Source organism: Lepidochelys kempii, chromosome 6 (genome assembly GCF_965140285.1).
Source record: "Lepidochelys kempii isolate rLepKem1 chromosome 6, rLepKem1.hap1, whole genome shotgun sequence".
NCBI lineage: Eukaryota > Metazoa > Chordata > Testudines > Cheloniidae > Lepidochelys > Lepidochelys kempii.
Genome location: NC_136385.1, coordinates 35,016,226 through 35,041,583, shown reverse-complemented (window position 1 = coordinate 35,041,583; position 25,358 = coordinate 35,016,226). Strand labels below are relative to the sequence as shown.

The window sequence follows — 25,358 nt, the reverse complement described above, 5'->3', positions numbered from 1 at the left end:
CACCTTGATTATCATGCACATTGTAGGGAGAGTGGTCACTTTGGATGGGCTATTACCAGCAGGAGAGTGAGTTTGTGTGTGTGGGGGGGAGGCAGAGGGTGAGAAAACCTGGATTTGTGCTGGAAATGGCCCAAACTTGATGATCACTTTAGATAAGCTATTACCAGCACAACAGTGGGGTGGGAGGAGGTATTGTTTCATGGTCTCTGTGTGTATATAATGTCTTCTGCAGTTTCCACAGTATGCATCCATGGAAGTGAGCTGTAGCTCACAAAAGCTCATGCTCAAATAAATTGGTTAGTCTCTAAGGTGCCACAAGTAGTCCTTTTCTTTTTGCAAATACAGACTAACACGGCTGTTACTCTGAAACCTGCCTTCCCTTTTGTTCACCAGCAGCGTTCTCTAAGAATGACTTCCATCTATCACCCACTTCAGTTCAACCTACAGGACTGTAAAGCTATGTAATTTAGTATTTCAACAAACATTGAGAGAGGCTTCAAAACTGCTTTCCCAAATGAAAGAGGGGCTCAGTATTCAAAAGAGGTTACATCTGAAAAAAGGCTTAAAAGTAAATTCACTATGGCATTACTTTGACTTGAAGTTTATTTTAGCAGTTAAATAAGAAATTGCTGACACTCATAAGAAACACCCAATATATAATGACAAGCAAAGGAACTGTGGTCTCAGTAATATTCACATAAGCCAACATCTAACCTTCCCCCAAAATATCATGATTAAGTTTTGAAATAACTTGAAAAAACAACTTCAGACATTTGATAAAGTCTTTATTCAAACTCGATTTAAAAAATCCTTTATGCCACAAGCACACAGGCTCCACCAACTTCTTTGATCTTCTCTTCCGCTTTCCTACTGAAGAATTTTGCTTTCACAATTACAGGCTGTTTGGGCAGCTTCCCCTTGCCCAGGACTTTGTAATAACCCTAGAAAGATACAAGAGAAATCGGCATAAATAATATTCATAAAGAACTATAATACTCTGCATCCACAATCTTTAACAATTGGAGAAATGCAAACTAAACAAATGTTTAAATTTGCATTTTCTTCATTTAAATTGGGTTATGATTGATGTTTGCACTTCAGTAGTTTTTGCATGGTGTGAATTTATCATCAAATACTCTTAAAACCTAAAAATTACATCAGCTAAGAGCTGTACAGTTTTGCCAAGAATTTTAATTGTCTGAGTTTTACAAACATCTGTAGATAATGAAACTCTACAGTCCATGAAGAAAGTTATTTACATATCAGATTCTTCACATTTAATGGCTTTTTTTGTTAACCAACACAACCAGCTCAAGATAGGATTGTTGAAAACCATGCCAAAATTCTAACATTTCATGATACACAATAAAGCCCAGCTTATCTCTTGGCTATTGGAGAGCTTATAATTATTCAGCTCCCCCCCAACCCCAAAATAGGTATCAGTAGGGCTAGCTGCCTCCTTTGGATGTTGGAAAAAGAGTCTAGGAAACAAAAGCAGCAACTGCTTGACTAGTTAAGATCTTCCAACAGCTAGTTGGTTCTATTAAAGATGACACCTCTTCTAGATCTCACAGGAGTCCTTAAATTGGTGGTAAGAGTTCCCCCACAGGGCTTTGTTTTGACCTACTCTAACCAGGCTGGCTAAAAGTATCAGTTTTAATTAAAACAATGTTACTGATCAGGTGACTGACTGAGGCATGAGACACCACAGGCAGTGAATATAGATCAGTAGTCTTTCTCCGAGAACTATAGCACACCAAGACAATGAGAAGTGCCAGGATGTGACTCTAGCCTCGATGTGGGGAGGCTAACGCACATTACATTGGAAAATTACATGCACTAAAAGCTCTAAGGCCATGTCTACACTACCACTTATGCCAACAAAACTTATATTGCTCAGAGGTGTGGGGGGAAAAAAAACAAACATTGTTACACTGACATCCTCCAGTGTTCTCCTAAAACAGATGTATGCAACTGCTCAGAGCAGTTATAGGTAAGGCTGCATGTCTGTCATGGATTCCATGACTGTCGTAGCAGCTGGTGTTAGCTTAGAGGCTTACTGGCTTGGGCCCTGGACCTGCAGCAGCAGTTTGGGTGTAGGAGGGGGCTCAGGGTCAGCCCTTACCTAGGCATGGGGCTCCCAGCTCCCACTGGCATTTCCCTGTAGCTCCTAGGTGGAAGGGCAAGTGGGGCCCCCACCAATCCCACTGGCTGCAGAGTCAGCACTTGAAGTACACAGAGCCCCCCTGGCTGCCCCTCCGTCCAGAAGCCCTGGGGACATGCCAGTCAGAGCCAGGTAGGGAGCCTGCCAGCACCGCCCCCAGCGGGGGGCCAGGCTACTGCCACATGCCTCCCCAGTTTTAATGAGAGGTATATAATAAAAGTCATAGACAGGTAATGGGCCATGAATTTTTGTTTACTGCTTGAGACCTGTCCATGTATTTTACTAAAAATACCCGTGACTAAAACGTAGCTTTAATTATATGTACGCAAGGGGAGAGACAGACTCCAGTAAGACTGAGTTTAATGTGGAGAATACTGATTACATACATCACAGAACCTAGTTTAAAGTATTTTTCTTAACTCTGAACATTAAATACTAGGGGAAAACAATTTTAAATTTGTTTTAAAAAATGTTAAAGTCAAGCCAAATAAAGATGAAAAATGCAGTGGCACATATTTAAGCATAATTAGTTTAATACAGTAGATCAGTGAACAAGACCCTAGGCAAAAAAATAAATGCAACCAATTCCAATGTGAATGTATGCTAAATCAAGCACACTTACCGAGCGTACAACATCAATGACCGGGGCTAATCCAGCCTGATTTTTTGCATAGTTCAGTCTTGTCTGTTCACTAACAAGTGTCCACAGTTTATCCAGATTAACAGTTGGGCAGAAGTTCTGGTTCTTCTTCAAGTGGTAGTGTCTCATACCAACTTTCCCAAAATAACCAGGATGACTAGAAAGAAAAAGCAATATAGACATTCTGTTTGGTTTAAATTGGAACTATTGGCTTTTCAAGAATGTTACATGCTTAAACAAAGTATTTTTTTTCAAGCAGCTGAAGTTTTAGTATTTGGATTTTTTTAAATCTGGACTCATGTATAAGACTACATGTGAATAAAATGTCTGTGTACATTTCATAACTAGTATCTTCAATACACACATTAATATCAACTAATTTGTCCCTGGTTCTTCTTGCTAATTTATCAAATAAGCAAAACCTATGACAGAAAAGGAAAATAAGTAGAGAAATACTGTACTGAAGTGTTATTTGCTGATTTAATCAACTGTTCTTATATTTCAGTGATGATCACATTTTCTGAATCTACAAATAAAATTTAGTATTTTTGTAAGCAGAAATCACAACTTGTGATTAGTTTTGGTTCAGCCTGCAATCTCCGACCACCCAAAACTTTGGAATGGACGTCTCGGCCTTGTTACTAACCTGGTGACTGACTGAACTACTAATAGGGACAGTCAGTGAATAAAGGTTAGTAATTATTCTCCGAGTACTCTAGCACACCATGACAACAAGCAGTGTCTAGATGTGACTCTAGTCTCAGCCATCTTTAAATACATATCTCTTGTCCCATGAAGGTTAATAAAATCAGGATAATGTTACATTTTTGATCTGTATGGTTACCATGTATTAACATTGCATTGGCTCAGATCTGAACAGACTAGTGTCCCAACCTTCTGTTACCTAAGTTCTAAAAAACCCAACACCTTAACAGTTTTGAATAATTACCACATTCTGATCTCACCAACATTGTCAGTCACACTAATTTGTGTAAAGAAGAACGTCATGCACAAAAGAGGACTACAAAGTGCTGCCTTGTTACAAAGTCTGTCCGTTTACATGAATGGTTCAAAATGCCCACTGTGGAAGCTAGTTCGCCACGTGACATCTCAACACGACTAGGAGACAGAAGAAGGACGAGGCATGGTTTTTAGGTGCCTTACTATTTGTCAAAGTTAATCCTGTGGTGGTGATTGCCCCCAGCATTGCCGCGGCCACCGGGATGCTTCCTGTGCTTGCCTGGAAGGAGAGAGAAGAAGAAATCGTGATGCCAGAAATGCTGTACGTCGCTCAAGCCCCCGAGAGACCGTCGACGGCCCAGCAGGCACCGTGCGAGCGGGGCTGCAGCCTGTCGCTGCACGGGGGGCGGGGGGACACGTCCCCGGGTCCCGCGGGGGAACAAGGGACGCAGAGCCGATGCGTGGCCGCGCTCCGCACTCACCGATGCGGCCATGGCCGTGGCTGACGTGTCCCCTCAGCTTCCTGGTCTTCCTCAGTCTGGAGGGCTGCAGAGAGCAGAGCGCGTTACCGAGCGGCCGGGCCGGACAGCGGGCCCCGCTTCCCCCCCGCCTGCCCGGGCCCCCTCGGGTCTGGGACGAAGCTCCCCGGCCTCCTGGCGACACGGAGGAGCCGGGCGAGGCTCCAGGCCGCCCCCTGCGCGCTCCCCGCCCCGCCGGCCCGGCCCGGCCCGCTCCCCCGGGAAAGTGGTGGCGGGGCGGCGCGGGCACCGGCGGGCCCGGCCGCGAGCACGCGGAGCCCCCTCTCTAGAGCGCGGGGAGCCGCGCGCGCCGGGCTCCCCCCTCCCGGCGGCTCCCCTCGGCCCTGCCCAGCCACGCGGCCGCAGCCACCAGCTCACCATGCTGGCGGCCTCGAGTGAAAGAAAGAAGAGGGGCCGACGTCTCGCGAGAAGAGCGAAGGGGCCGGAGGAGGAGACAGAAATGAAGGGACGGGAGCGGCGTCTCTCGCGAGATCTCAAGCCGCCTATTTCCGGTAGCGGGAGAGGGGAGGGGCCGAGCGGGGCTGGGTTAGTGAGGGGGTGGTCAGCGCCGCGGGGTCGAGCCCCGCGTCTCTCCCGCCTAGGCAGGGTCGGGCCATGCGGGATCTCACCCACCCCCAGGTCTTCCCCGCGCGCTCCAAGTCCCCGAGGGGGGGGGTCTCGCGTGCTCTGGGCAGGGGTTTGTGAGCCCGGGCTGCTCCCCGTTCCGGCTCGGGCAGAGTCCTCTGCGGTTCCTGGCCTCCTCAGCCGAGTCTCCTGGCGTTATCACCCGCCTGCTGAGGCTTGATGTTCTCCCGGAAGCCCCAGCTCCGGGAGTCACGGGGCTAGGGAACATTCGGCTTGTACTTTGCGAGTCAAGTAGCGTGGTGGCCCTCCTTGTGCGACAAGCTTGAAACCATGGACCCTAAAGGCTGGAAGGCAACGGAGAACACCCCGTCTTTTGTATTTTATTTTAAAAAAAAAATCATGTTTTTAAGGCAAATGATTTGGTGGGCGTGTGGTTGGAAATACTGTTCCTGTTGCACCCCAAGAGCTTGCGTGGCGGATGCTGTGGGTTTGTGCTTAGAGCACAGGATATGGATTCAAGGCTTCTAGAGTCTGTTCCTGGCCCTGTGACACATTTACTGTGTTACCTTACCCGAGCCGCTTAACCCCTATGTTCCTCAGCTTTCCCATAGATTCAGTGGAGATGCTGTTTACCTTGCCTGGGTGGTGTGAATCTTCCTTAATGTTTTAAAAGGCTTTTAAAGTATTCAAAGGTAGGGTTATCATAGGTCCATATTTTCCCGGACATGTCCAGCTTTTTGGTTCTTAATCGTCATCCAAGAGGAATTTTTAAATATCTAAAAACACCTGGGATTTTGCCATTATTATTTTTCCCCAAAGAAGAGTTGATCATTCAAGAAAGAGAGTGAATGTTGATCACTCAAGAGATTGCCTGCTTTTTCCCCCTAGCTCCTAGGCTTGTGCCGCAAAACAGCTGTTTCACATGGGGGGGAGGGGGGGAATGTGGCATGCTCAGGGGAGGAGGTGGGGCTGGGGCAGGGATTTGGGGAAGGGGTCCAATGGGGGTGGGGAAGGGGTGGAGTTGGGGTAGGGCTGGGGGGCATGGGCAAATACACACACCCCCCTGTGGAGTGTCCCCTTTTTTTTGAATGTTCAGCTGTGGTAACCCTATTCAAAGGGAGCTTGCTATACATGTGCAGAGTAGTCATTTCTTTCTTTATAAAATAAATATCCTCCGAAAATGAGACCCTCTGGGTATTGTCTATATGGTAGTGAGCCTTCCAGTCCCCTAGAGAGACTTGTGAAAGTAGGGTTCAAGCTAGTGCACTAAAAATTAGCAGTGTGGATTTTGCATTTCAAGTGGCAGTTCAGGCTCTCCAGCGTGCCAAACCCCCTGGGTCTAAGTTCAGGTGGCTAGCTTGAGTTTTCACTGGAGCCACAGCATCCACACTGCCATATTTTAGCTGAAGCCCTCTTAGAGCAATTCTGTCTACCTGGGCTGTGACGCTTCCTCCCAGCTGCAGTTTAGACATAGCCTATGTGGCCATGTGTTAGCCCAGAATAAATGTTCATGGTTGAGTTGTAAGCTCATGCAAATAGAGTAACAGTAAAAATATTTACCGTTCTTTGGCTGTTCCAAAATCTTCAGACTTGCTATAAACCTAGTTTAAAATGGCTTGGGCTCACTGGTAAACGATTATTGTTTTTACCGCATAATTTTGGTTTAAAACAAGTGTTTTAACTATTTATACTTTAGTGAAAACATTGCCTGTTAATTACAACTAATATTTTTGTTTATAAATGGATTTTTTTTACAGTTGCCTCCAAAGTTTTCCATTAAATATGGTAGTGTCCTTTAATACTTGCTACTTAGTACAAATAAAAGTGCGGAGAATGACATAGGAGAAACTGTTACTAAAATATGTCTGCATATTTTTTTTTAAATGTTGAGGTCCTGTTTGTAAATGTTTAGGAGCAATTGTGAACCTGAGTGGTTTTGTCCTTTACAGTCTTGTACTATACATTTGCTGAGGTATCTAGTAACCTATTTGCAGCAGCTGATCATAGTTCGTAATAAAGCTAGTTTTTTACCTTTCCGTTTACAAATTGCACAGATGTAGAGTTGCTGCACGCTTATGACCTAAATAAGAAAAGTGAGTGAAATGGGAGTGGAGGGAACAAGCTCATAATCTGTGAACCTCACACAGCTCCCATTAGGTTGTGATTTACAACTGCAGTTTTCTTAAGACCGCTGAATCTGACCCTTTCTACTGACAGTGTTTTAGAATTTAATTTCATAATTTCTTTTTTCTCCATAGTGCAGGATAGTTCTAGTGTGTCACATCAGGTGCATTATGTTTCTTTAGTTTCTTTGGAAGTATCAGGTACTAGCCTTTGCTGAAGAAAGGTTACCACCAAGCTAAATAGAATTTACTAGATACTCAGTGGTCATCTTTACAATTTGATATGATTCCCAGGAAGGACATCTGATGATATTTAAGAGACTTCCAACGAAGGATTTTCCCATTAATAGGTTCTGCACAAATAGAGAGCAAGAATGAAGGAGCTAATTAAAATGAAGACTTACTTAACTTTTTGATTTTAAATGTTTTGCTTGTTTTCCCTCTTGTTCTTTACTTTGCATCCATGTTTTATAAATATGAAAAGGTATTTTTGTTTGGTGGTATTCAACCACCTTGCCAACCCAAATAACTGTCAATGTATCAATTATAAAATAAACACATATGGTAAGATAAATATTATAATGTTGTAAAAGCCTTGTGGAATCCTCACAACAAACACCCCCTTTTAACACCAGGAAGATATCAAAACCACCCTTTGATGGCATCAGCAAGAAATAAAGATGAGGACAGAGAAGAGAGAGAAATTCAGATGACTTATGAAAGTCCCAGCCCTAAGCTACAAAGATGCTCAAATTATGGTACCATTTGCCTTCTGCTTTCCTCTTCTATGAAACATATTTACACCTTCCTGGAAATCCTAATTCTGTGATGTATTGAGTCCTTCAACTGAAACCAGGGTGTACTGATGGCTCTCAGTACTTCATAAGGTGGGTTTGTACTGTTGCTCCATGGCCTTGGTTCTGGAAAACGTTTTAGCCATCTCTCTAAAAATTACACTTCCTTAAAAACTCAGCCTCCTATTGTAAAATTAATATATTTGTGTGTTCTAATTCATAATGAAGCAATATGTTAAAGGATTTATGAGGAGCAGAGACTTATAGACTAAAGCCAGAAGGAGCCATCATAGAATCGTGGGATGGGAAGGGAGCTTGAGAGGTGTTCTAGTCCAGTCCCCAGCATGATCATGATCACCTAGTCTGGCCTCCTGCTTGTTGCAGGCTACAGAACCTCACCCACCTATTCTTGTAGTAGGTCTGTAACCTCTTGCTGAGTTACTGAAGTCATCAGGTCTTGATTTAGAGACTGCAAGTTGCAGTGAATCCATTGTTTATGCTAGTTCAAACCAGCAAGTGACCTGTGCATCGTGCTGCAGAGGAATGCAAAAATCCCCCAGGGTCTCTGTCATTCTGATCTGGGGGAAAATTCTTTGCAGTCCCCAAATATGACGATTAGTTAGACCCTGAGCATGTAGGCAAGCCGCACCAGCCAGACACTTGGGAAAGAATATATTAACTCATCGCTCTCTCCCTATAGTGTCCCATGTCTGGCCATTGGAGATTTCTATTACATTTCTATTACTCCTGTTTTCAAGGTCATCTAAATATTCTTGTATGATATTCTGGTCCTTATCTGTATTGGCAATACCTCCTAACTTTGTGTCATCCACAAATGGTATTCGTGAACAGCCACTTTTTGAGCCAATATCATTAATGAAAATGTGAAATAAGATTGGTCACAAGATGGATCCTGGAGGAGTTCTGCTAGTAACCTTCCTCCAGCCTGACAGTTCACCTTTCAGCATGATTCATCGTAGTTTCCCCTATCACCAGTTTTTTTTATCCATCTCTTGATTCTCATATTAATCCCCATCTTCTCCAATTTAACTAATTTCCATGTGGAATGGTACCAAATGTCATACTGAAATCCAGGTATATTCCATCTACTGCAATTCCTTTGTCTAGAAAATTGGTTATCTTCTCAAGGAAGATCACGTTGGTCTGGCATGATCTACCTTTTGTAATACCATGTTGTATTTTATCTTTAATGTCCTTAACTACTTTCTCTTTCAAAATTTGTTCTAAGACCTTGCATTCTATTGAGGTCAAACTAACGGGCCTGTAGTTTCCCAGATCACCTTTTTTCCCCTTTCTAAAGTATAAGTACATACTGTTGGAGACTGAAGAAGACCACTTTGAACATTTACCTCTGGAGGATGGATCATGAAGATGTATCAAATAAAGTGAGTTCATATATAGATAATCATTATTATCATGTTATCTAATTATACTATTGGTACATTTAATGGAACTTATTTTTAAATGGGCCTTAAAACGGCTTCTAATGTTGAACCTGCAGTCAACTATGGATGCAAATGATAGATTATTGCTGGCTGTGTGATATGCTAGTGCAATCAAGTAGCCAGATAGCCACATATTTTCATTTGCGCCTGCAACTGGTTGTGGTTGCAAAATAAGTGGCAGGTTTTAAAATTTAGTCCAATATGTTTTAAAATTTTAAATAGTAATATTAAAATGTGTTACTCTTAAACTCTTTTTTTTTTTAAATGGACAGATCGTAATTTTTGAGTCATTCAGATTTTGTTATTCCATGATACAAAAAGAGCATGCTTTCCAGCCTTTGCTTTTAGAGAATCCATTTGTTTTGCTTTAAATGTGTGCACATTGTTTATAGTTTGTCTAAATGTTTCTTTATTCATATGCTTGTTTGTCTGGCTCAGACCCTCAGTAAAGTCAAGAGAGATTGCTCAGCATTACTCAGGACCTGAGAAGTTTCTCTAGCTATATCCCACATATTTGAGAGTTGTGTTTGTCCTCAAGTTTACGCACATGCTGGTAATATTATGTAATTTATTGTAAAGGGGGAAAATTTGTTGTTTTCTGAACCCCTCAGATTTAATAAATATCTTTTGGTAAGGGGGCATTAATCTTGTAAAGGGCAGACTAGTAACACTGTATAATTTAAATGAGAAACACATAATGTCTCTCTGTCTCGTTTAAGTGATATGAAAATGTTATATGTGTTCAATGGGTAGGTGTCTTGTGCCTGCAATAAAGCTTTCTCGAGTACTTTCCCCAGATGACCTCTAAAGAACAAAAGCTTGCAGGAAACATCAAAACTGATCATTTCACAATTGCACAATTCCTGTCTTGCTAATGGAAGCTAGAATGGAATTGCAGTCTATGGGAACAGTATGTCATCCTGTTTATTCTGTTGTATAAAGCCACTGCACCAACATTATGGTCTCTCCAGCTGGGTTTGTTAAATAAAAAGGATATGCATTCAGTTCAGCAAATTTCTTGTATTCTGCATTCATTGCTTTTTCCTCTTTTTGAAGTTTATTTTGATGTAATAGGTTATGATTTTATATTTCTAGGAGGCGGAAGTGAGCTACTTTGTGGTGTGGAATGGGAGCCCTTCCGTGAAACATGAAAGCTCTGGCTGATATTGAGTGGCCCAATTCTCTATTCAGCTCTGGTAATCCTGTTGAAGGGGACATGGGTAGGCTGAGAGGACTTCTTTGGCTCAAGTAATAGCCATCCTCTGTTTTCCACTTTGTCCTTTTCCTCTGACTTAAAAAAATACTTCTGAATGGACACCATTTTTTTTGCCCTTGGAATGCAGCAGATTATTCCCAATGGCATGGTTATTTTTAAAGAAACAAAAAATGTCACTGGAGGAGTCCTAGACCAATTATTGCATGTGAATACTTGGTAAATCCCTGTGGAAGAGCTTGACACAAATAAAATAGAACATCAGGATTTCTATCCATTGGAAAAGCTGGATGAAAGTAAAAAAGGCACACTTTTGAGATGTATCTTGACAACTATTAGATATGTCATCTAGCGCTTTGTGTGGGTGGGGTGAAGTTCTTAGTCAACTTGTCTGAAACAAATGCATCTCTGCATTCTGAACTGTTACGATATTCATAGAATCATAGAATATCAGGGTTGGAAGGAACCTCAGGAGGTCATCTAGTCCAACCCTCTGCTCAAAGCAGGACCAATCCCCAATTTAAATCAATATTATTTAAATATTTAAATATTATATTATTGTGGGAGACAGCTGGATTTGTCTTGGCTCACACACCATGAAGAGAGTGATTACCTAAGTAACGCGTGCTCCCCTGTGCGCAGGGGCCACTTGCACCTGCAGAAGTGGGGTATTCTGCTTCTGCAGCATGCTTCTCTCTCTCTCCTACCCCACAGAAGCCCCTCTGCAATGCTCTATAAAGGGTATGGGTGAAGGGTTCCTGTGGATTCTCCCCTGCCCATACACATGGGAGAAGGCAACATCAATTAATACAGTCCAAACATGTTTGAGCTGTTTCCCTCCTGTGATGTGGAGCTCCTTTATAGGAGAGCTCCAGAGACAGTCCCTGTAGAAAGCATGCTTCCAGGGCCAAGCAGCAAAGTGGAAGCAATGAACAGCAGTGTAGATGTGTCCCTTGCCCTTTGAGGATCTTTCAGGATCTGTGGCCCAATGGGATGAAATATTCAGTTTATTTCAGGGAGTAGGGGAGGGCAGAACTACATTCACCTTTTTCCCCTCTCTATAAAATAACAAGAAGGAAACTCCATGAGCTGTAACTTCCAAAGTTTCCTGCTGCATGTTTGGATTATTTCCATGTTGGAACTGAGACTTCAATTCCAATTTCAGAATCTCGGTTGAGGCGTAAGCCAGCAAGTACACAGTTTTACTTGGAAATCGCAGGCTAAAGTTAGGGAAAACATTGCTTTACTTGTAAAGGGAGCAGATTTGATTTGTAGTCTTTGAGAGGCAGTAAGCATGGAACCCCAAGATGCCATTTGTACGGAGTGTAAGGGGCACATTATTAAATCTTTAGAAGCAAAAACGTTCATAATTACAAGTATCTTTGCATTTCTGTATGCAGCTTTCTAACATGCATTGTTCAAATGGGAATGGGGTTTTAACTGTTTATTCCCTTATTCCCGTTTATTTCTCTTGCTTATTGTAAAACATTGGGAAAAAAGTGTAGAAAAAGTTGGAACATTTTCCACCCGCTTTGAGAACTGCAAGCAGAAAGAGTACAGTGTGTGAGAATTTAGACAGTTAGCATTACTATAAATAGATCCACAGTACAGTATGCCTCAGATTTTATCAAAAGTAGCAAGCACTACGTACTGAGAATGGAATTTTGGTTTGTTTGCCTAAAACCACTCTTTCCAACACGCTAATCTGCAAAGAAAACGTTATTTTCAGTAATGTGGGTGTGCAATTTTCACCTGCAAGGAACTTCCCCTTTCTTCAAAGGGGCTGAATAAATGTTTTTGAGAACGTGCCTCCTGCAGTTGGCTTGTATTTTTCACTTGGGTGGCCGAGCGCTTCATTAAGTAGAAAGTGGTTGTAATGAGTCATTTTGTGACTTTTAGTGTCCTTGATGTCAAACTTTGGACTAGGAAAATGGAGAGCCTAGATCTGTTGAGGAATTGTTTGGTGTGCAAATGGGAACTAAAGAGAAGAGATCCCAGACTGCTGCCTTGTCTTCACTCCTTTTGTAAGGACTGTCTTCCAGATTTGATTCAAGGATACAATTACACTCCCACTGAACGTGAAGTTATGTATGAAGGTAACATTTCATGTACTATTTTGTACTTCTTAGGCACTTTATAATGCAATATTGGAATAGGCCGATTGAGAAGCACTTTTTTACACAATTATTCTTTAAAATATGTTGTAAAGGAATTACTAGGAGACTTAAAATTAGAAATGAGAAAGAGATGGGTGGGGTACCTTCTCCCCTAAATGAACTTTTATTGGGAAAAACAAATCTATTAGAGACAAATTAAATAATTTGGAAAAATGTTTAAACTCACATAATCAGTTTGTTTTTAATTAATTGTTTTAAACAAGTGTCAACATCCTGGATGTTTGTTTTACGAAAAGGTATTGTAAGGTAGCTGCTAGGCTATAACTTCTTTACACAATTCTTTGAATACAATGGAACTTTCTAAGGTAAACAATTTTTCCATAGAAAAATTTAGAATAGATTTTGATATCTCGATCTGGTCCTTCACTTCTATCGAAGGTCATTATAACTAGAATTGCAGTGTATATATTCTGATGCACTTCCATTTTACTGCATCTCAAGTTCATCATAAGTAGATTCCACTATATACTGTAATTATCATACTGACTCAATCAGTTTTTAACTAAACTAAGCTTAGTGCACTTCAGTTGCAAAGCCAAGGATTTTGTGAATCTGGCTCTGTTGAGCATGAAGTTGTGGTTAGAGTTTTTAGTAGTTAATTTAAAAATAAATGCACAGGTGTTTCTGAATTGTAGAACGAGACACACAAACAGATATGGTAATATGCTAAACTAGAACCTAGCTTGTTGAATTCAGTCACTTTTTTACTGAGAAAACACTGATTGTAAGAAAAAAAAATCCTATTAATTTGTAACAGTTCCAGAGCAGTTCTGTTAGAAATTTTTAGGAAGACATAGTCCCTGATGCGAAGAGCTGAGAATCTGAATTGGATAGATAACACAAACCAAAATGGTTCAGATGTGAGAGTGGCTGGAAACAGCACTAGGAAGCAGATCATTGTTGAAAGGCTAAGTGGAAGAAATGTTGGAAGAGGAAAGGGAAGTCACTTAGCACAGAGGAAGAAGGAGGCTATTCATGTGCAGGAAACTGAGTAAAAAATGTAAAAGACTAGAGTAAGAGAATGAACAATCACTTCAAATAAATTACAAAAGGGTACCATTAACTGTCCTCTGGTATTTCTACATACCACGGTGGTATCTAAGCTCTCTGGTGGCTTTTTACTATCAATTCCAGGAGAACTAGGTTCTCTTTTCAATTCAGCCTCTGATATACCAGAGCCTAACTGGATGTATCCTAGTTTGAAAATGTTGGCCTCAACCTCTCTGTGTATCAGTTTCCCCAAATACAGAATGGAGATGATGATGATTCTCGTCATTGTAGAGCCCTTTGTCATCCTTGGTTACATTGGATTTAGCTATGATGAGGATTAATTATATTTTTAAAATATTTTTTTTTCATGTATAATGATCATAATTCCTGATCCACTGCCTGTGGAGTGGATCAGGAATTATTAACCCGCAGCACTAGTGGACCTGAACATGCTAATCTAGCACCCCTGAAACAGAGTTTTGCTGAAAGCTGCAATGCGTTGCTTCCCAACTTAGCTTATTATAGATCAGGAGCAATTATGGGTAAGAGCCAGATAGGAGAAATAGCAGAGAAAAGAACCAATCAACAGTGATAACCCAATAAACTTAAGGAAGACACCAGGTGCAAACCTCTAATTAATATCTGAGCAACATGAGCAGCAAAGAAGACACATCTGTGTCTCACTTAAATCCATGGCTGAAAATGCTGGTAAAGGCTTGTCTATACTACAAAATGTTATTGTGTTTTACCAAATGTTACTGTGCTTGAACACATTTGTAGAGAATTAAGTTAGCTATGTGATGCTGACCATGACTGTATTATCAGCATAGACCCAGATAAATCATTGAATCAGTTAGGTGACATGATGCTGAACATGATTTGTTCTAGTATGTCCTGAGCACAAAATTGTTGTCAGCACCAAGTCAGCTAACTCAATTCTTCACAAGTGTTTTCAGACTCGGCAACGATTTATCAACAAGCCCTAAATGCAATCAAATGCAAAGTGAGGGGGAAAATCTATTACATTTCCAAATGAAGGCAATCTAAGATAAATAAAGCCCTTAGTTATAGAGATGTATTTTAATCCCTGTCTTTCAGTACAGTAGTACAAATTATGAGATAGCAGGATTAAGCCGTCTCTTCCCATTTTCAGTTGTCTTTGTGATGCCTCTAGGATTGCTGCAAAGGTGGATTTAAAGTGCACTGGGTAAGTTACTTAATGGCTGTTGAGGTTGCGAAGAAAGTACATGTTAAGCTGCAGCTCAGTGTTCTTGCTCAGGAAGAGGTGTTAGCAAGACATCGGCGGTAACCTGGACACTCTGGGGAAACTGGGAGTACCTTAGACTTGATTTGTGAGAGCTGGTGGTTTAAAAACATGGGAACTTAAGTCAGTGAATTTCATTTGAGGACAGCTCCGACAAGAGGACATAAAAGTCAATGATCTTTGCAGGTTTGGTGACTGAACATTTTATTGGTAATGGGAGGCCTTGGAAATCAGTGGGAGTTAGTGGTTTTACTCATTTACTTTTTCTGTAATTCAGTATATGTTTTCCAATCTTTCTACATGTTAAATAGTAATGGCCACATTCATCCCTTGTGTAGCTCCACAGGATGAATGTGTTTAGTGTTCGGAAAAGTGTTTCATTCAAAGCACAGATTTGGATGGGGGGAAACAGGTGGTATTCCCACAATAAAAAAGCAGGCTCTGACTACAAAGTAAGCTCTACATACATGAGAAACCACCCTGTCATAAATATAAAGGGAAGGGTAACCACCTTTCTGTCCACAGTGCTATAAAATCCCTCCTGGCCAGAGGCAAAACCCTTTCACCTCTAAATGGTTAAGAAGCTAAAATAACCTCGCTGGCACCTGACCAAAATGACCAATGAGGAGACAAGGTACTTTCAGAGCTGGAGGGGGTGAACAAAGGGTCTGTCTGTGTGTTATGCTTTTGCCGGGAACAGATCAGGAATGCAGCTCAGAACTCCTGTAAAAAGTTAGTAAGTAATCTAGCTAGAAATGTGTTAGATTTCTTTTGTTTAATGGCTGGTAAAATAGCTGTGCTGAATAGAATGTATATTCCTGCTTTTGTATCTTTTTGTAACTTAAGGTTTTGCCTAGAGGGATTCTCTATGTTTTGAATCTGATTACCCTATAAGGTATTTACCATCCTTATGTTTACAGAGGTGATTCTTTCACTTTTTCTTTAATTAAAATTCTTCTTTTAGGAACTTGATCGCTTTTTCCATTGTTCTTCAGATCCAAGGGTTTGGGTCTGTGTTCACCTATACAAATTGGTGAAGATTTTTATCAAGCCTTCCCCAGGAGAGAAGATGTCTCCAAGTGGGCTCTTTCCCTGTTCTTTGTTTAACACGCTTGGTGGTGGCAGCATAGGGTTCAAGGACAAGGCAAAGTTTGTACCTTGAGGAAGTTGTTAACCTAAGCTGGTAAGAATAAGCTTAGGGGGTCTTTCATGAAGGTCCCCACATCTGTACCCTAGAGTTCAGAGTGGGGAAGGAACCTTGACACCCCCACAGTAGATTGTGCAGATGTTTAAAATTTGCTCAGGTATGCTATCTGGTCTCCTTTGGCTTGGCTGCACCTCACTGCGATCCAAATGCATCCATGGTCTCTGCTGGGGGGTTCCTTGTGTTTAGTTTTCCTTCCTTGAAAAAGCTCCCTTGTGGCGCCTGTATATTGTTCAGTTCTTCATCATATAATCCTCCCTCTCCTGTCTTACAGGCTTTGCTGAGAAATGAAATAGTTAATTTTAATTTTTTTTATCATCAGGTATCTGAGTTAGCACCCTTTGAGATGTTATGATGTCAGGTTCTACAACATAGGTAGATGTCTGTGTGTCAGTTATACTCAGGTCATGTTTTCAAGATTAAATTAGCAACCATAACAGCTAGAGACTGTTTTTTTAATGAAAGCTTAGATTCTGAACCATAAGAAGGCAGCATGAAAAAGGTGCTGACACACCATGCTAGCATGTACTGATTGAGTTTAAGCCCTGGTTACATTTCTGTTTTGTGACTTTAGGCAAGCTGTGTGTTTCCATTTGTAAAATGAGAGTGATACTTACCCACCTCTGTAAAGTGCTTTGAAATGAATAGATGAAAAGCCTTCTAGAAGTTGAAAATTTCAATAATAATTTTTATTACTATTAAATCTTTGTTTGAATTCATCCTGTGGAATGACTTTTATTTTCTGTGAAACCATGTAAATAAATTGTGCATGATATCATTGGGTTTCCATGACTTGTATAATAATATTTATGGCAAAATTATTACAGAGCTAGCCTACAAATTGTACTCCTGTGGTCATTCTGTGCCAAAAAATAAACAATTCTGTGCACAATGTTTTAAAATTCTGCAAATTTTATTTGTCAAAATGACACTACATAATCATGTCACTTTCAATTATTTTGGTAATTTATTTCAAAATACCAGTCAGCGAGTATGTCTGTAACAATACAGACACACAATTTCCCCCCCAGGAGTAGAGAGTTAAAGAAACCCCTATGACAACCCATTTCCTGTTTCTCTGTCCCGTTCTCTCGTTTCCCGAGCCCAGCCGAGGGGCCAGACACCCACAACCTCCACTCTTCCCCCCCCACCCCCGAGGCCAACTGTAGGGCGCCCCCCAGCTAATACACCCGAGCCCAGCTGTGGGTTCCCCCTAGCCCAGATGCCTGCACCCTCTCACCCCAGAGCCCAGCTGCAGGGCCTCCCCTTGCCCACATACCCACACTCTTCCCCCCCAGAGCCCAGATGTGGCTCCCCCCAGCTCAGACACTCTCCCCCCCCCAGAGCCCAGGGATCCAGAGGGAGAAACAACCTAATGCTCAGTCCCAGGCTTGCGTGGAGTTTCCTGCATGCCACCCTGTCCTCCCCTCAGGGTGCGCTGAGAACTGCAGCTGTCAGGAACCCTCTAGCTCCCTCCTCCTCCTTCCCCCAGCAATGTCTTCTATGTGCGAGCTTGGCTCTGCTGGGTCCAGCGGCCAGCAGCACTGCAGCCCATTTCTGTGTGGGAAAGGAAATTCTGCACCACAATGTTAATTTCAGAAAAATTCTGCTTTGCGCAGTGGCACAGGATTCCTCCAGGAGTAAAATTGAAATGAATAAGTCGGAACTACCCACTGATGGACACTCTTTTGTAAGAGAGAACCCAATACCCAGATTCAAAAATGACAGGAAAATACATACTAAAGGTCAAGTAGTGAAGAACTGCAAACTGAACTCAACTAAAGCAGACCTTTAGACGGAGTCAACATGGCTGCTGTTGAAAATATACAGTTGTCTTAAACTGGAAGAGCAGATATTATGTAGCAGCCCTACCACCTAATGCCTACTTGTGAAATCTTATAGGTAATTGGTGAAAGGCATCAAAAATTTGCCTAACTGATGATCACATTAGCATTCATGTATTCTGAGCTGTCTTTAATGAGAGAAGTGTATTGTTCTTTATGAAACAAGTTAATCACTCTGTCTCCTTTTACTCTGCAGTCACTTTCAATATGAAGGTGTGGTTTGTGGAGACTACAGGTCCCAGCATGCAATATTCCATGTTGATTTAAGCATTCTTCTGGATTGTATTAAAATGTGGGTGTCAGTACAGCTTTTTAAGAAGCTATTAACTTCAATTTGGCCTGTGTTAGAGCAGCCAGATTATGAGGGCAACAAATAATCTTGTTTTGATGCAATATCACATAGTGCAAGTGATGCAATATATTACACCTGTTAATTCTGAAAGAGAATACTCATTTGTTTTAATTAGATATCCAGAAAGAGGTTTAGAGCCAGCACAAAATATGAATTGTTTCAAAAGGGGGAGGGAAGAAAACCTCATCAAGAAGCATGGAAAAGCATCTCTGCTGTCCGCAGGCTTCTAATTTGGTCCATTTAAATTAATTTTGGGGAATTTGGCTCATCTCACTCTGTGGTTCAGCTGCCAGACCCAAAAGGCAAGCAAAGCAGTTGGGTTTTGTTAGATAAATATGAACCTGTAAAATAGGGGGAGTTTTCTTTAAAACTGTTTCCTATAGCCTATAATTGGATCTCTAAGGAAACCATGAACCATGCCAGCAGCTCTGAGCATTAGCTAATGATCTCTGAGAATAATTATCCTGGTATTTGCACTTCTTGCCTTACCCTCTTTCCCCTCAACAATGTCTGGACAGCAGGTAGAAATGTGATGGGTATGATATGCCTGCTGCCTGTTTCTTTATGATCAGCAATTTTTAGAACAATCGGAGATTAATTGTCAGTTCTGATTTATTAAGCAGACACTTGAGCTGAGCTTTTCTTGTGTTAAAGCCTGACCTAGGGCTGGAGTTGGAGGGCCTTGAAACAAAACTGTAAGTTGAGTCCTGTGATACTCAGTTTAGAAGTGGTGGATCTACAGTTTAAAATCAGCCAGGGTCTCTGTGCTTGGTGAGGAGATGTAGACGTGGCCAGTTATTCATGGATTACTGCAATTTACTGTATTTGTAGCAAAATTTGAAGGGCACTCTGACACATCAGCTCTTTATTCATGGGTATTTCTCTCAGGGAGCATATGGCACTTGTAGTCAAAAGACTACACTGGCCTCCAGTTAATCTCTGGGTCCAATTCAGGGTGTCAATTTTGATTCATAAATTTCATTATGGTGTAGGTACTGTGTACCTTGGAGACTACTCTCTCCTTATATCTTATACTGGCCGTTGAGATCCACTGGGTAACTTGATTTGTATATCTGAAGTTTCGTTATTCTCTGGAATTCCCTCTCCATGTCATGTGTCAGAGTCCATGTTTGTTGAGCTCCAGGCATACTTCAAGGCCTGTGTGTTACCTGTGGCAAGGGGGGTGTTTGGTATTGTTTGTCTGAATGCTGATTTTAAAACTCCATATGTGGGATTTAGATATCCAGTTTAGGTGTTTGTGTTTGAATATTGGGCCCACTGACTGCTTTCTTGTGTTCATTAGTATGACTGTTCTATGCACCTTCAATTTAGTTACTATTGCTGAGGTGAGTGACATAGCTGACTTGAATTTGCAGGATCTGCGATCCATGAAAAAGGAGCAAACACAGTGTGGCAAATTGAGAACATCTCTCAGAGAAGAGAGGTGTTTTTATAACTCCAGTGGGTGCATGCATTGTGCCTTCTTCATGGTAGCTTCCATGGTGCTTTTCTTCATGCTCCGTAGTACACCATGAAGGAATGATGGAACAGTTTCAGGGTTGCAGCAGTGTTATTTCTTCATGTACATCATCTGAAGAAGACTTTTCTGAGAATGACTTCAAAACAGAGTGGCCCTCACTGGTCTTGTAGTGCCTGCTAGTAGGTCAGATATATTGAGAAATAGCTATGAGTGCATGTATCTGGAATTTCAGTGTTGGCTTATTAGGTAGCCTATCCCACAACTCATGAAGAAATTGGGTTCAAGTCCAATCTTAGGATCCTTGTTGGCATCCCTGAAATTATTAGCCTCTGTGACATCATAATCCGCTGCACATCAATGAATTGTGATGTCATAAGTAGAAGATTAATTATTTCAATTGATTAGTAAACAGGAGAAGCTACTGAACTCCTAGGAAAAAGATCAGATTTTTATGCAAATGTTCCTATCTCCTTGCCAGAGTAAATTACATATAAACAACATGGGGTTCTCAGCAACCCTTTACCCATGAAAGAGATTCAGCTTCTGTTTCTAGAAGTTTTGGGAGAAATAATGGGCCTGATTCAGATATAGTGGTTGCATGATTTCTTGAAATGCAGATTCTGTTGTTTGAATCTATAATTCTGTGTTGGATTACTATTTAGATACAGCTGTTGCATCATTCTTCATATGTATAAACAGTGAGTCTCTAGGGCAATGCTTTCCTTCACCAACGATGCCGTAATAATGATACATTTAAATGAGCTGTCTGTAAAGTACAGGTTTCTGAAACAAATGAACCTTGTTTGTTTATAGGTAATGTTGAGAGATGAAGTCTAGAAAGATTTGTAGGGAATAGTCTGCAGAGGGTACGCTGAGAGTGAATGGCTTTGTGATATTCATTTAGCTGAAGCAGAGAGACTCCTATTTCTTTCCTTCTGAGCACCTATTAAAAGTTACTCTGAGGTTTGAAAGACAATCCAACAAGAAAGAGAGTGGATGCTGTTATTGTCTTACAGTGTGATCTGTATTTCAACACTTCTGGAAAAATACAGCCAAGAAAACTTTAAAAAGGCCTAAAAGCATCTCAGGTGAGAGCAAGAAATAAACCGGGAGGAAAATAAGGTGGATCTTGGGTGTGTGCCTTCTAATAACCCACCTCTTATCCTGACCTTGCTACTTTGTGAATGTTTCTTGAGTGAAGAAGGGAAAGCAGTTCCAGATGCTAAGCAGAAAGGTCTAATCACTTTCTTTCATCATCAAATGATACTGTACAGAAAAGGCTGTTGCTAGGGGGTACTATGTATGGACTTCTGCTTAATAACAACCCATTTCCTGTGCTTAGTGACTTTGATTTGTGCACCTTTTCAGGTGACTGTTTATCCAGAGGACAGGTAAGCAAACATGAGTTGCTTTGTTTTCTTTTTTTATTTAAGAAAACAGTGGTTTAGCAGCAATCTACATTTTAAGTATAAGCTTTGCAGCGAGATTTAGCATAAGCACTTTATACTCTTGAAGCAGCTGTTTCTTGTCTCACTGTTTACAAAAGTACATACAGGCTATTTGTCCAGCTTGCTTAATTTCATTATAATTAGTTTGGATAACCATTCTATAGTGTATTTTTAATGTCAAGAATAGTTGAGCTTTTTTAGAATGCATATGAGGAGAGTGTTGAGCATTTCTACAGTGTACTCTTTAATATATATAAAAAGTATCACAAGTGAAGTCCCATTATTTGAACTGAACACATTCAGCAAGATGCAAATATGTCTATCATGAAGGACAAGAAATCTTAATCATGAATTTCAAGAATAGCCCATGATCTGTTAGGGAGATATTTAGGCCATTAGCAATGCATATTGGCAGCTGCATAAGTCGAAGAATGTCCCCCGTACAGTATTGCCATGTATCTAGAATTTTCTGAGTAATTTCTTTTAGTTGTTCCTTCTACTCCTCACTTTTCTTGGTATTCTTCACACTGAGAACTTGAGAGTTAGATACACTTCTGAGATGCTTCTAAGAGGAGCTTCAAGTTTATAAGTCATGGTTACTTAACTCTCATTTAGCCAGATGTTTCAGATATACTTCAAGACATTTAGATGGTCAGAGTTCACCCACATTTGAATGCATGTCAGTAATAAAGATCCTAATATCATGTTTGGTATCTGGGGCCATATTCTATGTGACTCACATTCCATGCAACTGCACTGACTTCAGTGTCATGGATGGGGTATAAAATCTGGGCAATTTAGTGCCTAGTGGTTCAATTTTAGATATCCAGTGATTTTAAATTAGAAGAAACTTTCTCTGCATCAAAAAATCTGATTGTTCCAAATTTGCTAATGTGACTACATTTCTCAAAATAAATGAGGCTCCTGGACAGTCACGAGGACCATGTTATTTTTAAGCGTGAAAGATGCTGAAATATTTCTTTAAAACATTAATTCTGACTCCTATAAAAGAGTAAATACTATTTATATTTTGTATTTCCCTGGTCTCTGGCAGATGAGCACAAATTAAATTCATGTTAGCCTGCTTGAGGCCACAAGCACCCCATTAAGTGTAGGTGAATAGATATAATTTCTGTTATAAAATATTTGTGCTAACTGCATAATACTGGAATGTAGCAAAAATACATTATTGCAGTATTAACCCATTTTACAGTATGACAGATCTGCATGAAATGGCCCTTGACATGGAAATACCTTAAGCACTGCTTTTGCTAGCCAGCCAGTAAAAATTCCCAGTGTGTCATGTATAGTCCAGGATATGCACCACCATAACATCCAAGTGGAATAATGGCTTTGGGGGCAGCTCTCATTAAACTCCATGCATTTTCCCATTTCTAGAAACTGCTCTGCTGATTGACTTTCTTCTGAGTCATTGTGAGAAGCATTCTGTAGCCCTAAGCCACTGTCTTGCTAACTGTTTAAGGCATGAATACAGTCTAGTGGTTCTTAACCTATTTACCATTGTGGGCCACATATGCAGCTCTCCACACACTATATATACTACCTGTATGGCCCTGAGGTTGCTTTGGCTGTGGGTTGAGAACCATTGGTCTGGAATTTACAGTTTTTACACTGATTGGGCTGCAGTATTGTGTGTAAGGAACTGGTTCAAAGTCTCCAAGGGCCAGATCCAATTCATGGAAAGATTCCCATTGACTAGAATAGTATTAGAGCAGGAACCCATGTGTGTCTTAAAAAAATTACCTGCAAAGTACATTTTCTGTTCCAGACTTATTAATCAATGTTTATTTGCTTCTTCACTCACGTTGCTGTTGCTAAAACAAAAACTTGTGGCAGATGCCATCTGAAGGCCTCACATGACCATTTGAAAGCTAGCTCTGAGCCTAGCAACCACCCATACTGCAATTCACAGGTGTTCCCCGCCTGCGCCAATGGTAATGGCTTGGGAGAGCTGTGGTAATGGCATTGTACCCATAGCATAGATTGCCTTAGGTATGCCTGTGCACCTGTTATATTTGCACATATCTCTAGAGAGCAGAGTTGTTAATGGTTTACGTAAAAGGTGCACATAGAAATTTTATTTCTGATAAGCAGGGAAAGATTCCACCATCACGGATAGGACAATATCATTTTGATATACTGCCCTGGTACTAAGGCAATTAGCTACAATTGTCAGAGATAGATAGATAAAACATGAAATAAAATAATGTAACTAATAGCCAAAAAAGCAAAACAAGGACAGTGCTATGGAACTAGGATGTTGTGAAATGTTATGTTTTAAATATGTGTGGAATTGTAGTTATATTTTGTCTTTTTTAAATTCCAATCCTTTTTTTAAAATGGCTATTTAATTTTCGGACAAAATCCGACCTCAGGCCACCTGAAGAGGATAACTGTGCTTGTAATAGTTCTGTGGAAAGAATGATTAATAACTGACTTTTGGGTCCATTCTTCTCATGATATAAATGGGAGATTTTCACAAAGATGTTCCCACAAACATCAAAAGATGGTACTCTTTATTTCTGACAGCTGTTGGTCCTCCTTTAACTTTCAATATGGAGAATGCCAGTCATTAGGCAGTCTGGTAAGTTTTGCAGCTGGAAGAGTCCTCTGTGTAAAAATATTGATCTGTGATGAAATGTCATATGTAAACGGGAATAGTAAATGAATAGCGGGTGTAGATGTTTACAGAGTAATGTGAAGCACTCATGTTTGCTACAGCATTTGTTGTGGCAAATAAAAGTTCACATAGAATACATAAAAAGAAAAAGAGTACTTGTGGCACCTTAGAGACTAACAAATTTATTTGCGCGTAAGCTTTCGTGAGCTACAGCTCACTTCATCGGATGCATTCAGTGGAAAATACAGTGGGGAGATTTATATACAAAGAGAACATGAAATAATGGGTGTTACCATACACACTGTAACCAGAGTGATCACTTAAGGTGAGTGTTACCATCAGGAGAGCTGGGGGGGGGGGAGAGGGAGGAGGGAGACGGGACCTTTTTTAGTGATAATCAAGTTGGGCCATTTCCAGCAGTTGACAAGAATGTCTGAGGAATGGGCGGGGGGGGGGGGGGGGGGGGAATAAGCATGGGGAAGTAGTTTTACTTTTTGTAATGACCCATTCACTCCCAGTCTCTATTCAAGCCTAAGTTAATTGTATACAGTTTGCAAATTAATTCCAATTCAGCAGTCTCTCCTTGGAGTCTGTTTTTGAAGTTTTTTTTGTTGAAGTATTGCCACTTTTAGGTCTGTAATCGAGTGACCAAAGAGATGTGCAGGTGAACGAGCCTCTGATAGTGTGGCTGATGTGATTAGGCCCTATGATGGTGTCCGCTGAATAGATATGTGGACACAGTTGGCAACGGGCTTTGTTGCAAGGATAGGTTCCTGGGTTAGTGGTTCTGTTGTGTGGTTGCTGGTGAGTATTTGCTTCAGGTTGGGGGCTGTCTGTAAGCAAGGACTGGCCTATCTCCCAAGATCTGTGAGAGTGATGGGTCGTCCTTCAGGATAGGTTGTAGATCCTTGATGATGCGTTGGAGAGGTTTTAGTTGGGGCTGAAGGTGATGGCTAGTGGCGTTCTGTTATTTTCTTTGTTGGGCCTGTCCTGTACAAAGTAAAACTATTTCCCATTCCCCCCTCCCCCCCTTCCCCCTCTCCTGCTGGCAATAGCTCACCTTAAGTGATCACTCTGGTTACAGTGTGTATGGTAACACCCATTGTTTCATGTTCTCTATGTATATAAATCTCCCCACTGTATTTTCCACTGAACACATCCGATGAAGTGAGCTGTAGCTCACGAAAGCTTATGCTCAAATAAATTTGTTAGTCTCTAAGGTGCCACAAGTACTCCTTTTCTTTTTGCGAATACAGACTAACCCGGCTGCTACTCTGAAACTTGTCATTATAGAATACATACTCTCACAAACATTCTATATATAATGTTGCCACCACAGAATTCCCCCCAGGCATGAAGTCCTCCAATGCCCATTTCTTCTGGGTTTATAGCTGCTTCTGGCTGTTTATAGCTGCTGTCTTCCATCAGGCTTTGCGCCCCCGGTTACACCCAAAAGCAGTCACAGTGGTGCCAGCTGTATGCAAACCCCTCTCTA

At 41.1% G+C, this 25,358-nt stretch overlaps 2 protein-coding genes and 2 non-coding genes across 11 annotated transcripts in view; 1 reads left to right on the top strand and 3 right to left on the bottom strand.

The window, feature by feature from the left end:
* Positions 1-768: 768 nt before the first annotated feature.
* RPL27A (ribosomal protein L27a) lies at positions 769-4,744 on the bottom strand. Its single transcript, XM_073347504.2, has 5 exons — positions 4,661-4,744; positions 4,247-4,310; positions 3,969-4,044; positions 2,787-2,961; positions 769-941 (listed from the first exon to the last, which is right to left on the bottom strand). Exons 1-5 carry the CDS (start codon positions 4,661-4,663, stop codon positions 813-815), a joined length of 447 nt encoding a protein of 148 aa, XP_073203605.1. The 5' UTR covers positions 4,664-4,744; the 3' UTR covers positions 769-812.
* LOC140913955 (small nucleolar RNA SNORA3/SNORA45 family) lies at positions 1,667-1,798 on the bottom strand. The gene has a single exon (XR_012159716.1). It is a non-coding gene; the product is annotated as a small nucleolar RNA SNORA3/SNORA45 family (small nucleolar RNA).
* Positions 3,438-3,569, bottom strand: LOC140913952 (small nucleolar RNA SNORA3/SNORA45 family). Its single transcript, XR_012159715.1, has one exon. It is a non-coding gene; the product is annotated as a small nucleolar RNA SNORA3/SNORA45 family (small nucleolar RNA).
* Positions 4,745-5,907: 1,163 nt separating the features above from the next.
* Positions 5,908-25,358, top strand: part of TRIM66 (tripartite motif containing 66) — an 85,184-nt gene continuing 65,733 nt past the window's right edge. Inside the window, exons 1-2 of one of the 8 annotated variants that reach the window (XM_078853189.1) lie at positions 5,908-7,877; positions 9,106-12,559. In XM_078853189.1, the coding sequence (XP_078709315.1) occupies positions 12,340-12,559 (220 nt within the window). In that variant the 5' untranslated portion in view covers positions 5,908-7,877; positions 9,106-12,339. Of the gene's footprint in view, positions 12,560-14,783; positions 14,838-25,358 lie in introns of all 8 variants that reach the window. The other 7 variants (XM_073347477.2, XM_073347479.2, XM_073347476.2 and 4 more) reach the window with 7 other exon arrangements.